The sequence below is a fragment of the Astyanax mexicanus genome, chromosome 13 (genome assembly GCF_023375975.1).
Source record: "Astyanax mexicanus isolate ESR-SI-001 chromosome 13, AstMex3_surface, whole genome shotgun sequence".
In the NCBI taxonomy this organism is placed as follows: domain Eukaryota; kingdom Metazoa; phylum Chordata; class Actinopteri; order Characiformes; family Acestrorhamphidae; genus Astyanax; species Astyanax mexicanus.
This window is the reverse complement of record NC_064420.1, coordinates 2,433,481-2,450,570: the sequence shown is the minus strand read 5'-3', so window position 1 is coordinate 2,450,570 and position 17,090 is coordinate 2,433,481. Positions and strand designations below refer to the sequence as shown.

At 38.9% G+C, this 17,090-nt stretch overlaps 1 protein-coding gene across 4 annotated transcripts; it reads left to right on the top strand.

Moving 5' to 3' along the window:
* Positions 1 to 768: 768 nt before the first annotated feature.
* On the top strand, positions 769 to 16,921 carry pfkfb1 (6-phosphofructo-2-kinase/fructose-2,6-biphosphatase 1). 4 transcript variants are annotated; one of them, XM_022677151.2, is made up of 14 exons: positions 769 to 917; positions 9,191 to 9,316; positions 9,961 to 10,057; positions 10,159 to 10,225; positions 11,298 to 11,372; positions 11,522 to 11,578; positions 11,671 to 11,792; positions 12,316 to 12,523; positions 13,429 to 13,575; positions 13,662 to 13,766; positions 14,251 to 14,380; positions 15,095 to 15,157; positions 15,252 to 15,316; positions 15,402 to 16,920. In XM_022677151.2, the coding sequence occupies exons 1-14, from the start codon at positions 863 to 865 to the stop codon at positions 15,459 to 15,461; spliced, it is 1,377 nt and encodes a 458-aa protein (XP_022532872.1). In that variant the 5' UTR covers positions 769 to 862; the 3' UTR covers positions 15,462 to 16,920. The 4 variants fall into 4 exon arrangements, with proteins under 4 accessions (XP_022532872.1, XP_022532871.1, XP_022532873.1 ...); XM_022677150.2 differs by lacking the exon at positions 769 to 917 and adding an exon at positions 6,521 to 6,694; XM_022677152.2 differs by lacking the exons at positions 769 to 917; positions 9,191 to 9,316 and having other exon boundaries at positions 10,011 to 10,057; positions 11,298 to 11,376; positions 15,402 to 16,921.
* The last annotated feature ends 169 nt before the right edge of the window (positions 16,922 to 17,090 follow it).

The following is a 17,090-nucleotide window of genomic DNA, read 5'->3' as shown; positions in this document are numbered from 1 at the left end:
GGGTAAGGGGTAGGGGTAAAGGGTAGGGTAAGGGGTAGTGGTAAGGGGTAGGGGTAAGGGGTAGAGGTAAGGGTTGGGGTAGGGGTAAGGGATAGGGGTAAGGGATAGGGGTAAGGGTACGGGGTAGGGGTAAGGGGTAGGGGTAAGGGATAGGGGTAAGGGATAGGGGTCAGGAGTAGAGGTAAGGGGTAGTGGTAAGGGGTAGAGGTAAGGGATAGGAGAAAAGGGTAGGGGAAAGGGGTAGGGATAAGGAGTAGTGGTAAGGGGTAGGGGTAAGGTGTAGGGGTAAGGAGTAGGTGGTAAGGGGTAGGGGTAATGGGTAGGGGTAAGGGATAGGAGAAAAGGGTAGGGGAAAGGGGTAAGGGGTAGGGATAAGGAGTAGTGGTAAGTGGTAGTGGTAATGGGTAAGGAGTAGGGGTAAGAGGTATAAGGGGTAGGGTAAGGGGTAGGGGTAAGGAGTAGTGGTATGGGGTAGGGGTAAGGGATAGGGATAGGGGTAGGGGTAAGGAGTAAGGGTAAAGGGTAGGGGTAAGAAATGGGATTGGGCCTAAATACTACAGGCCACCAAACATTTGCCCTTTGCTCTTGTTATGTGCCGCCTGTGCCATCTGTGATTGGAGCCTCGTCTCTTTGGTTGTGTGTGTGTGTGTGTGTGTGTTGTGAACCTGGGGCCTGGCAAACACTAAAGGACAGGATCAAGCTGCCCGGATCAAATATCTGTGTGTTGGGGGCTGCAGGCGGGGGGTTAACGCCTCACCCCAGTCCTCTCAGTTACACTAAAACAGCATCCAGCGCTCGCAGACATCATACGGCTCATGGCTTGGTTCTGTGTTCTCTCTCTTTCTTTCCTGTTTTCTCCCCCATGATGGATGCTCTACCGAGGGAGTTCCGCAGACGAGCGCGCTGTGACAGTGCAGGTGAGGCAGACAGGAAGTTGACGGCAGATATATACGACAAATAAGCATTAGAGCGCACAAGATACAAAACTGAGAAACCGCTCGTAAATAAACGCATGCTGCATATATTTGTATTTCCTGTGGGTACCTGTAACTGTACAGATAATCTACAGTATGACTGTAGTGTTTAGTGTTGTTGACTCTTGTTTTCATTACAGTTCATGTTTAGGGGGTTATATTTGTTTATGAGTTTAATGATTTGATTAAGGCTGCTATTAAAATTAAGCGCAACTGAGCCCAGTCAACAAATAACAACATGTCAACTGTTACATTTTTACATAAAAAAAATTAATTCAAATGCACTTTAATTATAAAATAAGGGATCGTAATTTGTTGGAAGGGTTCAGTTAGCATTATTATTAACTTGTTACAGTATTTACAGTTTTACATATATAAAAAGTTTTCTTGATTTTTTACCAAACTAAAAACCTCTGGAATATAATCAAGAGGAAGATGGATGATCACAAGCCATCAAACCACCAAACTGAACTGCTTGAATTTTTGCACCAGGAGTAAAGCAGCATAAAGTTATCCAAAAGCAGTGTGTAAGACTGGTGGAGGAGAACATGATGCCAAGATGCATGAAAAAAACTGTGATTAAAAACCAACCAGCAATATTCCACTAAATATTGATTTCTGAACTCTTAAAACTTTATGAATATGAACTTGTTTTCCAATCAGCCATGGATATTGGATTGTTTTTCCAAGGTAAAGGGCAGATTCAGGTTCACGTGAGAGTATAAGATAAAATATATACATAATATAAAAATAGAGTAGCAAAAGCAGGTGTCCCGAAACATCTATACAGAGTTTTGAGTAGTTTTTGATTTTAGCAATTAAAAATTAGACTAGATAATGGAGAATGTCGCTGGGGAAGAAATGTTTGATAAATATGTGTAAAATGTGCACTCGTTTTATCTTCTTATTTGCTGAAAAGATGTTTAAAATGAAATTAACACACTAATATGTGTATCTGATTTGTATCTACATTATTTAGTTTTTTCTAAAATCTCAGTTTTATTCAGAGATTTTGTTTTTTGAAGGGAGTAAGATGTGTGTTAGCACTTCTAAACCTGTGATCCTAGAACCACCCCTGCATATAACCATTAAAAACACCCTGTTGAAACAGAACCTCTTATATTTTCCTACGAAATCTCATAACAGCAGTATAAAGGAATATTATGGCTTGTTTTTCTCTGTCTATGTAAGCCCCTCTTAGTCCATGTGCTCAAACATTACAGTGTGTGTGTGTGTGTGTGTGTGTGTGTAAGGTTTGTGTGTGCACGAGTTTCACGTCTCAATGTCAAAGTGGAACAGCTGAAGTTATGAATGATGTCTCGGTACTACAGTGTACACTCTATAGCCTCAGAAACCACATTCCCAGCATGCCTGGAAAAGTTAAGGTGCGTCATGATGCTCATTGCTATCTTAGATCCTGTCAACAGTCTATTTTATGTCTTGCATCAGAGTTTAGAAATAAATCTACACTGATGGGCGTGGTGGTTTGGAAGTGTGTTCAGAGGAGTGTTCAGGTACATTGCTGGCATGTTTCTACCTCGGTGCGCCACTGACTTATTAAAACCCTGACAACAGTCAACAGTCAGCCACCCAATCTTGCACTGCAGAGCGCAAACCTGACTTTTACCTCAACAATTAACAGAGAAAATAATAAAATTACATTACTATTGCCTTAAATGAGCTGCTGGCGTATCTTCACAGGTCAGTGTCTGTCTCTGCTGAGACGCACAAAAGCGCTGCAGAGTACACCTGACTTTGACACACTGATTGGTTTATTTCTTGTTACGCCCAAAATTAACCACACCCATGATAAATTAAGAGAATTAATACAGTAATACAAGCCTAAATCAAGTTACAGGTCGCTAAAATAGGGCCATTTTTACTATGTGTTATTTCCTAAAATTCAAAAATCATTGTAAAATAAAAAAGGGGATGACCCAGTATAGAACTATAGATCAGATGTCCTGGATATCTTTAGTGTGAAACCCTCTAAAGGTCAGTTTAAGATGTTTGATGTTCTTCAGTTAAAGGCAATGGTACACTCTTTTAACTCTCTGGAGGACGGTCAACTCAACTCAAAACCCAACCCAAAAGTTCAAAACAGCCCCCTCCCTGACTCTCCCCCCTAACATACTGAGCGGGTTGCATTACTTCAGCTGGCCGGGCTTTTAATAGCCGCTACACATTCATTCAGTAACTGTGAGAGCAGACACTGTGATCTGATGTTCCATTAATGTGGTTCATATCTTGATTTTTGATCTGTACTATACGCGTTAATTATGAGTGTACTGAGTCTATCTGTCTGTGACGGATCAAAGTAGGCCAAAATCTGGAAACTCCACCACAATTGGACATCTGATATCATTGTCTTTATGAGAAAGGCATGTTCTAACCAGACATGTATAAAGTAATAAAGATCCAGACTTAAAGAGTTAAAAAAAAGTTACTTGATTATAAGTTAAAATACTCCTTAAGCTCTACACTTAAGTGAAAATACTAAAATATTCATTTTTTTGTACTTAAATCATTTTTTTGTACTTACATATGGCAAGCAGTTCATTCGAAAAAATACTAGTCTATAGTAGGTGTAAAAAGTAAGTATACTTAAGACCATTAAAAGTATGTATATATTAAATATATATAAAAAATAAATATTAAACTCCTCATCCACCCCTGCCTTAATACACAATTAAATAGAAAAAAAGATATTTTTTAAATAATTAAAAAAAAAAGTATGTTCAAATTAGGTAATGAATACTAAAAGTACATTTTTATTTTAATATACATAAAATGCATTTTTAATCAGCATGCTTTAAATTACACATTGTGTTGATAGAAAAATACTATATATGTAGTGGCATTAAATACAGCTTAAAGTAAATATACTTCAAGTATTTTAAAAATGATGTTTAAAAGACACAAACTTAAATCCACATTTAAGTATTTGCAGAAATTATATAAAAAGTTCTCAAAAGCACAACCTAATGCTTTTATGTTGTATTTAAATATAGCGTAATTACAATAGAAATATACATAGATTGCGCGTAAGTTATTACAAAATGGAACATTTAGTATGTATTCAATATTATATTATAAAAAAAATATTTTAATGTTAAAAGTATGTACTTTTCCATGTTAAGTATACTTTTTAAGTACTGTACGTAAATTAGCAGTACTGTGTTGTGTAGAAATCAGTCAAGAGCTTGATAAAAGTTAAAAGTATTAAAGAAGTGCATTATTGAGAGATATCAAAAATCTGTACAGTAGCTTCTTTCTAAAGCCAGAATGCATTTCCTGTGTCAGGAAGTCAGATCAGGCACAGGGGTATTTAGATTAAAGAGCTGTAACTGTCACCGCAGATACAGTGTTAGATATTTGAGGTATTGAAGCATCTACCTTTGCGTCGCTGTTCACGTTTTGAAAAATTCACAAAGATCTAACCAGATAGCTGCAATCTGCCCTGTCTGCAGATTCGGCACATTGCTTGTTACGTTATGCAACACTGCATTTTCTCGAGTTATATTTGTATTTTCTTATATCTGCCTTAGTCCTCATGCTTCTTTAACTTTCCCTGATTTTTCTATATTTTTAAGCTTGTCCAAAAAGGCATGTGAAAAGTGTGTCCAATACTGGTGGCTCAAAGTGTGCAAATTTCAGAGCCTAAAGCCCCATCCGGATGGGATTAGTTTCTCAGAGGGTCCTGGGGTAATTTTCTCTTTTATTCAGGGTCCTGAATGTGATTTTATTCCCGTCCGGAACGACCATGTAGGTGTTTTTCTCATACGTCCTCTGAGAAAATTACAGGCTGAATTATCTGCTGTTTTTTGCCGAACTCCATGGTTCCGAGTTTCGTCTCCTCGCGTTTAATAAAATAGCTATTTGTCCACTGCTGTGTCCCGTAATATTAGACTTTGGTCGCACGTTTCCATGGAGATACACATAAAAACACAACAGCGAGTGGAAATGGAGGAGCTACTGAACACAATGTCATGTGCAAGAAAGCCTTAAAACTCACTGGTCCTCCTGTCTTTTCATTTGCTGTCCGGATGCAGGAGTTTTATCACTGAGTAGAAGTGTGAAATATTTTTCACTGATGTCCCCCAAGAAACTAATCCCCTCAGGATAGGGCTTTAGGCGCTCAAAGTGTGAAATTTGCACACTTTTAGCCACCAGTAAAGGACACACTTTTCACATGTCTTTCTGGACAAGCTTGATAATACAGAACTATAAGGCAAATACAAATATGACTCAAGTTAAGCAGTCTTGTGTACAATTATGCAGTGTAATAAACATTTTTCATATAATTCTGCTTTAAAAAGGAATTCCACCTCTAAAATGAACTGGTTTGACGTGGGTAAACAGGTCTTTATGTATCACACCCTCAGATACAGACCCACAGCAATGTGGGTGATTAAACTCAAGCCTCTAACAAATAGGCCAGCTAGAGAATTAAGGGCAGGATATCAGAGACTCTTGATAAACACTGGTTTCCTGGAGTGAGGCCCAGCAAGAGCAGTCAAACTGCAGGATCAGCTCTGATTCAGGATCAGGTCCTCTAATCCTGTTAGCAGCAACATCCTGCCCTGCTGAGACCTCCAGGTAAAAAGCATCTCAGACTGTTGATGACTGTTGATTCCGTTATAATAGCAATACGGCAAAGTCAGAGCATACCTGGCTCTTTATTTGATGTTACGCTCCAAACATCCATTTGATTAATTTATTAGAATTGGTACATGCCTTTTGCATGGTTTTAAACATGCATGGAATACTTTTCCTGTCGTTACGATAGCAAAGACACACTAACATGCCCTAAATCAATAAAATAGGGCCCTAATTTAGCTGCTACTCAGCTGTATATCCCCCATCACTAGTGATGCCTTAACACCAGGAGGGTGCAGACCAGCACACGCCTCCTTGGACACATGTGAAGTCAGACTCCGCCTATTTTTGAACTGCTGCTGAGTAGCATCACAGCGCTAATGCTCAGAGGAAAGCGCAGCGACGCGGTTCTGATACATCAGCTCACAGACGCAGCCTTGTGCTGATCCTCATCACCCTTGGAGTGATGAGGGGAAAGAGAGAGCGCCATCTACTGTACTGTACCCACCCAGAGAGAGCAAGACTCTCAATTGTGCTCTCTCGGGGCTCCGGCAGCTGATGGCAAGCTGGATGACCGGGATTAAAACCACTATGATCACCTTTGCTGTCTGCTTCTTACACACTGTCTCAACTTTTTTAAGAATTGTTGTTGCACATTGACAGGTCTGCGTCTGACTTTTTTTTTTCAGTTCATTTGGTGTCAATCAATAACAAAACTGGCTCAAATCTGAGTAAATTGATTACTAATTAGCAGCTGTTGATTAAATATCTCAGTTATTGAGAGAGTCAGTTTACTGCAACCCAGAGTCTCTGGTGGTTAATTATTCAGTCCTGAGTGAGACTCAGCTCATCACCCTGCCAACACTTATCTCCTCCTCCTGTCCCTCCCCACGCAGCTCCTCTCCGAGGAGACGGTCAGGTGACTCCAGCAGGAGCAGGTTGGACTGGTTTGACTCTGCAGTGAGTGTGTGAGTGTGTGTGAGTGTGTGTACATGTGTGTGTGAACTGTGAGTAAAGAGCAGACGGCGAGATGTCTGCAGAGCAGGCCGAGTTAACGCAGACCCCCCTGCTGAAGATCTGGGTACCGTGGGCTGAGGGTTCAGCTAACAGAAGGAGAGGCTGTAAGTGTGGAGCAGGGCTTCGTCTTCATCTACTATACATCAATCTCCTCTTAACTGAGATTTAGATCTACTTACTATTAGTTACTATTAGTTACCATAATTACATAATTAATTACATAGTTTAAACCAGGGGTGTCCAAACTACGGCCCGCGGGCCATTTGCGGCCCGTTTCCTTTTTTGGAGCGGCCCGCGAGGTATTTTAGAACTAGAATAAAAGTTGGCCCGCTGTTAAGCAGGTTTTTATAATGTGAGATTCAAAGTTTGAACGCTAGGTGTCAGAAACGGGCCAAGAAAAAGCGTCAAGAGTGAAGTATTAGTGCAAAAAAACAACCGAAGAGTCTAAAAGTGTATAGAGTGCGCGGTTCTAACGCAAAAAATGGCCAAAGAGTCTAAAAGCGGAGAGAGTGTGCGGTTCTAGCGAAGAAAAACGGCCAAAGAGTCTAAAAGCGGAGAGAGTGCGCGGTTCTAATACTAAAAAAACGGCCAAAGAGTCTAAAAGCGGAGAGGGTGCGCATTTCTAATACTAAAAAAACGGCCAAAGAGTCTAAAAGCGGAGAGGGTGCGCATTTCTAAGTAAGAAATGTGAACCAGTGTGTGAAATGGCTACAGGAGCCCAATTCTTCCAAACACTGGATTACGTTTTCTGCCCCGGATGTGAAGCTCACGCAGGTTGCCAGATTGTGTTACTCAGTAGCTAATCAGTGAATATATATATGTGTCAGTGTCTAGTGTCTCTATTACTATGTAAATATTGGTGGTAAATTTCCTAGCTATAGTTGCAACCTTACTGAAGCTCAGTGATTACCTGTTTAGCAAAAAAAGTCGTGTCCACAGCTGCAGCACATTGTTTGCATGCACTTGTCTATACCTGGCAACCCTGAGTGTGGAACAGGACTGGGGAAACGGGGGCAGTGGGCAGATTCGGAGGCTAAAACCCACACAGCTAACCGTGACGTACCACACAGTTCAAATAAGAAAATACTGTCAGAAGCTGCCACTGATTCCTTAATACATGATGATACATGTTAATTGTGTTGTTTGTTATCATGGAAAATATCATTTCAATGGTCCTTAAAACTTTACCCAGATGCTAGCGATGCTATTTTTTGATTGGCTGTTGACTGTTTTTGAACTGCTTAAAATGTGTGTGTCTCATATTCTGGACACAGATTGTTATTTAACTTCATTTAGCTGAGAATTAGGTAATCTGTATGTAAGACATTTGACGTATTCTAACTCAAACAAATATAGGCTGAGCTGATTAGAGAAGATTAAGACAGGTTGTGAAACTAATGAAAGATAAGTGCTGTGAGGTGAGGAAGCTGTTTTATAATTGCTGATTCTATTAAGGCATATGACAATTAAGCACTGGCTGTGAGAAGTATGTGCCAGTTAATTTCATTTAAATACAAGATCATAATGGACTCCAATATTTTACTTTTTGTCTATACTTTATAACTCTTATTGCAATGGGCCTCATTCACCAATATCTCTCTAAGAATTGTCTTGTATTTATTCTTAAGAAAAGTCTGTTTTTTATAGCTAAAGAGTGAAAAGCGACCACAGAGTTAATGAGTGAACCCATCCAAACACAGCTTCTGTCTGTTGTTCAAACTCCCCTGATTACTAATGCGCCTCACCTGTGTACCGCTGTGTTTAAGCTGGTTTGTTTGTAACCATCTTTTTGGTTTCTGTTTTGCAATGCATATTGAGCGTTCTTCAATTTCTTGCATTTGTTATAAGCCATTTTGCCTTTGTCCCTTATTTTCTTTTGATTTGCCCTTATTTGATACTTGCTGTTGATGCTGATTTCCCAAATTGTTGGTTTTGACTCTTGTCTGTAACCCATTTTTTTCCTTTTTTGGATTTTCCTATGTTTTTTCCCCTGAATTTTACCTTTGATTTTACAGAACTGAACTGACATCTGGACTGTATTTCCAGAAATATCATGAAATGTGACAATAGGTTGTGACTATAGGTTGAGCTCCATATGGTGCCTGTTTTATACAACAGGCCTGGGGGTTTAATTAGCTGTGATCGTAATGGGCTTTAAGATGTGCTCATATGGAGACCAGTGAGAAGCTGTGCTCTGGAAACACATGACATTATCCAGAGTATTCCACACAATATCCATCATTTTATCTGAGCCTTTATCTTTGAAGTCTTAACAGCTGGAATTAGAGGTTTTGCTAGTGTCCTTCTGGCCAGACACTCGCAGACATCAAACACACAGTTTTTTTAACAAAGGAGCAAGGCTTACAAAAACAAGTTGCTAACAAATAAGGCAAAAAACAAAGGAAACGGAAACGCGTTGTAGACGAGCTGGATAACTAGATTCAATACTCAGCAGCGAACAGGGCAAACTGAAGGGGTATTCATACTAGACAGAGCAGGTGTAAACAATCAGTAACTGGGGGAGCAGGAACGTTGTAACGTCACGTGATCTGCAGAGTCAGGGAAGTAAATTATAAATTATATTTATCACTGTTTTACAGCATCACGGCCCCAGTTTACAAACTCTCCCACCATGATCGTGATGGTAGGCCTGCCTGCCAGAGGAAAGACCTACATCTCCAGGAAGCTCACACGCTACCTCAACTGGATCGGGGTCCAAACTCAAGGTGAGTGCATTCTTTATATATTTATATATCTATATAGAGATTACTCAAAAGAACCAAAGGATTGCATATATACAGGGGCTGGACAATGAAACTGAAACTGGTGGAAACAGGAGAGTTGAGGTGCACATTGAATTCTGCGTGATTTGACCAGCCGTGGTTTTTATGTTTTTTGGATACAATCCGGGTTAGCACCCGAAAACATCCCTTTGAGACAGCTTCCTCTTACAGCGTCCACAGTTAATCCTGTTGGATGTGGTTGGTTCTTCTTGGTGGTATGCTGACATTACCCTGGATACCGTGGCTCTTGATGCATCACAAAGACTTGCTGTCTTGGTCACAGATGCTCCAGCAAGACGTGCACCAACAATTTGTCCTCTTTTGAACTCTGGTTTGTCACCCATAATGTTGTGTGCATTGCAATATTTAGAGCAGAACTATGCTCTTACCCTGCTAATTGAACCTTCACACTCTGCTCTTACTGGTGCAATGTGCAATTAATGAAGATTGCCCACCAGGCTGCTCCAATTTAGCCAGGAAACCTCCCACACTAAAATGACAGGTGTTTCTGTTTCATTGTCCAACCCCAGTAGAAGATCCAGTAATAAATAGATTTATATCTCTTTGTGTGATCTGGTTCTCTACAGTCTTTAACTTGGGTCAGTACAGAAGGGAAGCAGTCAAGAGTTACAAAAACTACGAATTCTTCCGACACGATAATGAAGAGGCTATGAAAATCCGCAGGTCCTGAGCAAGATACAGCATTTTATCGTAAATCTATATATCTGTGTTTTGGTCTGATTTCTGTGGTAATAATGTGATGAATCTGGATTTATTGTGTGCAGGGCCTGCGCTTCCAACGCCCTTAAAGACATCGCCAACTACTTCGCTAAGGAGCAGGGTCAAGTAGCAGTGAGTAAGGCAGAACAGGCCTTCACAGCCTTCCCTTTTCGAATAAAACTGTACTGTACTGATAACCAAGACCTTTACTGATCCATAGCTACAGTGTGTGGAGGTATGAAAAGGTTTGGCCACCCCTGGTCACATTTTGTGTTATTGTGAATAGCTAGTAAGTTGGTAAAAGGTGAACTAATCCTTAAAAAGTATGAAGTTAAAAATAAAAAAATAATACATTATTTTTAACATATTTTAACTAAATTAGTGTACTATTTATGTTTTTCATACATTTTTTATGTTTTAAGTACAAAAAAGATCTAAATTAGCTTGCTAGGCTGATGTTTTTCACAGTCATCGTTAGAAAAGGCCCATTTTTTTTAATTTACATTTTTTTTATTTTTTTGCACAGCTATGTAGTTATTATGATGTCCCAGGGAGCTCCTATTGCTTTACTGTGTTGTATCCCAGGAAGCTCCTATCGTGTTGCTAAGTGGTTGCTATGATGTCCTAGGAAGCTCCTTTTGCTTTACTGTGTTGTATGTTGCTATGGTATCCCAGGTGGGTAATATAGACTTGCTATGTATTTGCTATGATGTCCCAAAGAGCTCCTATGCTGTTGATAAGTGGTTACTATGATGTCCCAGGTAGCCCCTATTGCTTTACTGTGTTGTATGTTGCTATGGTATCTGAGGTGCTTCCATGGAATTATTCGGAATCCCAGGTGGCTGCTATATTGTTGCGAAGTGGTCGCTAGGGTGTTAATAACTTTTTGCTGTGGTATCCAAGGCGGCTAGAATAGAATTGCTAAGTGTTTGCTTGAGAGGTTCTGTAGTCCTGCAAAGGGGGTTCATATTGTATTTTTCAGTGGTTGCTATGTTGTGGCCTGGTGGTTGCTGTGTATTGTCTAGGTTGTGGTTTCTCTGGTATTCCAGGTGAGTCTGCAGTTGGAACGAAGCCCCCAACCAGCCAAAAATAAAAATAATAAGAAGAATATCCATTAGATTGCAACAATAATCTCACTAATATGATATCACATCAACATCAACGTTCTGCAATTGCATTTGCTGAGTTCAGCCCTGTTTTGCAGGTATTTGATGCCACTAACACCACCAGAGAGAGGAGAGGGGTCATCATCAGCTTCGCCAAAGAGAAGGGCTACAAGGCAGGTGCAGGGCTTTGAATCATCCCATACAATGCACTTGTCCCAATCTTTTCAATATAAAAATTTGTGTAATTTATTAGATATACTAATGAAAACGTGATCATTGTTTGATGTTCACACTTCTCCAGCAGTGACTCTTCTGTTTTCAGGTGTTTTTCATCGAGTCTATTTGTGATGACCCGGAAATTATTGAGGCAAATATAATGGTAAGGAAAGATGAAAGAATATGAATCATAGTTTGATGTTGGAGGATTTTTCTGAGCTAAAAGTGAGAAAATGTTTTCCTCTGCTTTGAAAGGAAGTGAAACTGAGCAGCCCAGACTATGAGGACTGCGACAAAGAGGAGGCGCTGGATGATTTTGTGAAGCGGATTGAATGCTACAAGACTAATTACGTTTCCCTGGATGAGGAAAAAGACAGGTATACATCATAAATCAGTTTCTCTGATTTTGCTATTTAAAGGTATATGTTTTATTAAAATTATGCTTTAAGAGTTCAGAAATCATTATTTGGTGGAATAACCCTGTTTTTTAATCACAGTTTTATCTTAGCATCATTTTCTCCTCCACCAGTCTTACACACTGCTTTTGGATAACTTTATGCCACTCCGCATCATTTTTAAGTGGTCTCTTATTTTTTTCCAGAGCTGTATATATATATATATATATATATATATATACTGACTGATCTATCATAGCCTTATGTGTCTTGATTTATCAGGTTTTCTATATATATGGCTATATGGCCAGGAATTTAATCTGTCAAAAAATCATTATTTGCCAATTTCTGTGTTTTTTCTGTACACATAGAAATAATGTACAGTTCCTTTTTGGAAATGTAATGTATGTACATTTATGTGATTTTTGGCCATATAAAGTAAAAACATAAATGTATATATAAAGTATCTCATAAAAGTTTTTCTTTTTTGTTTGCTTTTTTGTAGGCATCTCTCCTACATTAAAATCTTCAACGTTGGCTCCAGATATTTGGTGAACCGGGTCCAGGACCACATCCAGAGCCGCATAGTGTACTACCTCATGAACATCCACGTCACCCCGCGCTCCATCTACCTCAGCAGACACGGGGAGAGCGAGCTGAACCTGCTGGGACGCATTGGAGGAGACTCAGGCCTCTCCACGCAGGGCAAGAAGGTGAGAAGATGCTGACAGTGACTAATGGGGGCTCTTTAGGTACCAGAGAGAATGTTTAAAAAAATGCTGAAATGGTCAGGAAAAGAACTGAAGAGTATTTGACAACGGCACCATCTGCTGGTTTTAAGAAACAGAAAGCTGAGGCAGTGTCTTATTATGTGAGACATTTGATACCCCTCATGTTCATGTAAAACTCGGCAGTTTGCTGCAGTAAATAGATTATGAACTGAATTTAAATGCACTTAAGGGGCCCTATTTTAGCGGTCTATAGTGCACAGGTCAATTACACAAAAAATACGCCTTGAAAACACTCTTAATTAATCATAGGTGTGTTTTTTGGGCGTAAGGTGAAATAATCCAATCAGTTTGTCAATTGTAATTTGTTCCTTTTAAAAGGCAGGTGAGCTCTGACTTTGGCGCATTCGTATTTTAACAGCGCAGCACTTTTACAGCATCTCAGCAAAGGATGCTGATCTGTGCATTCACACTGTGAAGGTACGCCAACAGGGAAATACACATTTAAGGGAACAGCAATGTTATTTTATTCTTTCTTCTCTTTATTGTTGATGTAAAATGAGTGAGAGTGAGCTGCTGACTTTTGACTGTTGTCAGGGTTTTAATCGGTCAGTGGCGCACCTGTACTTCCCACAAACCACTTCTTGACCACCAAGCCCATAAGTGTAAAAATATTGCTAAACTCTGGCGCTATGTTAATAGCGGAAGTGCAAAGCGTAAAAATAGACTGTTGACAGGGTGTAAGATAGCAATAAGCATTGCAATGCACCTTGCTTAGGGTGTACAATATGGCGCAAGGATTTAGTTCTGTGCCATTCATGAACAGTATGTTGAATGATGGTGTATAGCATGTGATAAATAGACTAAAACCAGTTTATGTTATCTTTCAGTATGCTAGTGCTCTGGCCGAGTTCATCAGGAATCAAGCCATAAAGGACCTGAAAGTGTGGACCAGCCACATGAAGAGAACCATCCAGACGGCCGAGGCTCTGGGCGTCGCTTATGAACAGTGGAAGGCCCTGAATGAAATCGATGCTGTGAGTTTTAACTTCTGTGTTTTTTACTTTTGACTATATCTTTACAACAGGATGTTTATTTAAGGTCATATTTTATTTTTATTAAGGGTATGTGTGAGGAGATGACGTATGAGAAGATTCAGGAGAACTACCCGGAGGAGTTTGCCATGAGAGACCAAGACAAGTATCGCTACAGATATCCCAAAGGAGAGGTGAGAAGGTTTTTCTGTAATTATACACATTTAGATTTATCATTTGTCTTGTTTGGGAGGTCCTCTGAGATTTTATTCCCGATTTTACAGGCTGAATTATCTCTTGTTTTTCTCTGAACTCTGTGGTCCTCCTGTAATTTTAGCTCCGTCCAGGCAAACATCTTTGAGTTTCGTCTCCTCACGTTTAATAACATAGCTATTTGTGGAAATGGAAGTGGAGGAGCTACTGAACGCGATGTCATGTTTTGTTCAATTGCAGTTCGGATGCAGGAGTTTTATCACTGAGTAGAAGTGTGAAATATTTTTTGCAGACGTCCCCCTGAGAAACTAATCCCGTCCAGATATAGGGCTATGTACTGGACCCACCAGAGAGGGCTCCATAATCCCAAACATTTCACTGCATTAGTCCTGCATTAGTATCATTAATACTGCTTTGATGTTACAGAGTTTTTTTTTGTTCTGTGTTCCTCTCTGTCATCTGCAGTCCTATGAAGACCTGGTGCACCGTCTGGAGCCGGTCATCATGGAGCTGGAGAGACAGGAGAATGTGCTGGTCATCTGCCATCAGGCAGTCATGCGTTGCTTATTGGCCTACTTTCTGGACAAAAGCGCAGGTTTGACACAAATACATGTCAACTCTAAACCAACTTCAATCCAACTCTAATCTTAACATTTTAGGATTAGTTTTAGGGTTAGATTTAAAGTTTAGGTTAAGATTAAGGTGAGGGTTAGGTGTAGGGTTTGATTTTAGGGTTTATTAATGGTCAAGGTTAGAGTTCTAGATTCTATTGTAAGTCATTTAAATTCAACATAGGGTTAAGTTGCATTGTTATGTTCATTTGTCAGGAACAGCAATGGTGTTCATGGGTCAGTTTGAACCGATGCATGTCTAAATATCAATATTTAGTTCAATATTGTTCCTTACCTCTAACAGGTAATGGTTAAATTAGGATAATTCATTCGTTTTCTTAAAAAAATACATGTTCACTACTTTATTACTTTTGAAAAAAAAACAACAACATATAAAACCAATAGTTTTACATAACATTAAAACTTAACATTGCAATTTAGTTTTTGTGGGGGGTGGTTGCAAATATGTGAGATGAACCATTTTCATATTATATGTTGATTACACAAATTAAGGCAAGCAGAAGAAGTTTTATACTTAAAAAAAATACTTTTAACTACTTTTCCTAGATCTTCAAACTTTAAACAGGTCAATTTGACCCAGAACACAACAGAAGAGTTAATAGACACTAAGTTCAATAAGGTCATAAAATGGATCATCCAGGTAAAGAGTTACCTTTCTGTTTTCTGTTTCTCTACAGACGAACTTCCATATCTTAAATGTCCTCTACATACCGTCCTCAAACTGACGCCGGTGGCCTACGGTACAGCAGATAACAGATAACAGTTTGTTCATGAGATTAATTTACATTATTTAAACACACTCTAACTCTTACTATTATTTCATTCTTTTTATAGGATGCAAAGTAGAGTCTTTTTACTTAAACATTAAAGCAGTCAACACACACAGAGAGAGACCTGCGGTAAGTTACAGACTGTTCAGCTCACACAGCAAAGGATTTTCTAGAGTAGCTTCTTTATAACTCTCTCTTTATTCTTATTTTCTAGAATGTGGATGTGACAAGAGGGCCAGAGGAAGCCCTCCGGACCGTCCCAGATCACTTCTAACATTCACAGGAAAAATACAAATAGTGGCATCATGTGATTGTATTCACATTATATTATAATTGTAGCACAGTTTTATTTATTTTTTTAATTAAACACTAAATGGTTTACATTAATGAAGTAGTATGAAAGTTATGAAAGTATGATTAGACATTACTATACCTGACTCAGGTGTTTGATGACCTCAATTGAATTGAATTGAATTGAATTGAATTGAAGTGTATTTGTTCAAGAGAAGCGAGTGAGATAGTGAAATAGTGAGAGAGAGAAAAGAGAGTGAGAGAGATACAGTGAGAGAGCATTTAATTAAATGAATCTGAATCTGTTTACACCTCACATTAACATTTAGTTAAGTGTATCTGGACAGTACACAGTGGCAGAATGTTTCCCATAACATTTTACACTATTTTTGTACTGTAAAAGTAAAAGTTCTCTATAAAATCACATCAAAATGACAGGAATACACAATTTTCTAAATGCGTCATTAATGTATTAGAAGTTAAGTGTTTTTTCTTTGTTTCTTTTGATGTGTTGTTTTTTTTAAACAAACTAGCCATAAAATAAAAAAAAATGCAGCATTTTCTGCATATTTTTCTTACTGAGATTTGTTGTTTTGTAGAAATATCACTCTTAAACACTCTTAGCTTATAGCTGCAAGAATATATGCAAGAAATTAAATCTCTTAAAAGGTGCCTTATAATTTGGTGCACCTTATAGTGCGAAAAATCCGATTCATGTCTGTAGCCGATAATAAAGAACAGGAAATATCCTGGCATTGTTTGTCTGTGGGGTGGATGGCATGAGTAAGTGTTCTCTGGAAGGGCAGGACTTTGTGGGTTAACCAGTTTTGGATTCTTGATGGCAAGACTCTGCGAAATTTCCAGCTGCCCACTCAGAGGCCAACAGCAACCCCCCCCGACATTCACCCAGAGGTGCTGACAGGAGCCTGGTTTATACACAACTGAGAAAATGTGTGGAATCACTGTGTAAAGTTTGGAGTCAATGTTTTTAATAAAATAAAACTAAACTAATCTCAGATAAGTGCAGATTAAAATGCTTGCAAACAATATGCCAGTCATGTGCCCTTCCATAGTAGCATCTGGCTGCTCCAAAAACTTCAAAAACTGCTATTGACTCACAGTCGCTAACTGATCCAGATGGTAAACCTGCTAGATATAAATTTACAGCTCTGGAAAAAAGTATGATAAGTTAATTTGATTTAACCAAATTGAAAACCTCTGGAAGATAATCAAGAGGAAGATGGATGATTACAAACCATCAAACCACCAAACTGAACTGCTTGAATTTGTGCACCAGGAGTAAAGCAGCATAAAGTTATCCAAAAGCAGTGTGTAAGACTGGTGGAGGAGAACATGATGCCAAGATGCATGAAAATAAAACTGTGATTAAAAACCACCAGGGTTATTCCACCAAATATTGTTTATTTCTGAACTCTTAAAACTTTATGGATATGAACTTGTTTTTTTGCATTATTTGAGGTCTGAAAGCTCTGCATATTTTTATGTTATTTCAGTCATTTCTCATTTTACACAAATAAATACTGACAATAAATGACAATATTTTCATTTGGAATTTTAATCAAGCTTATACCTATAAATAGCAAAATCATAG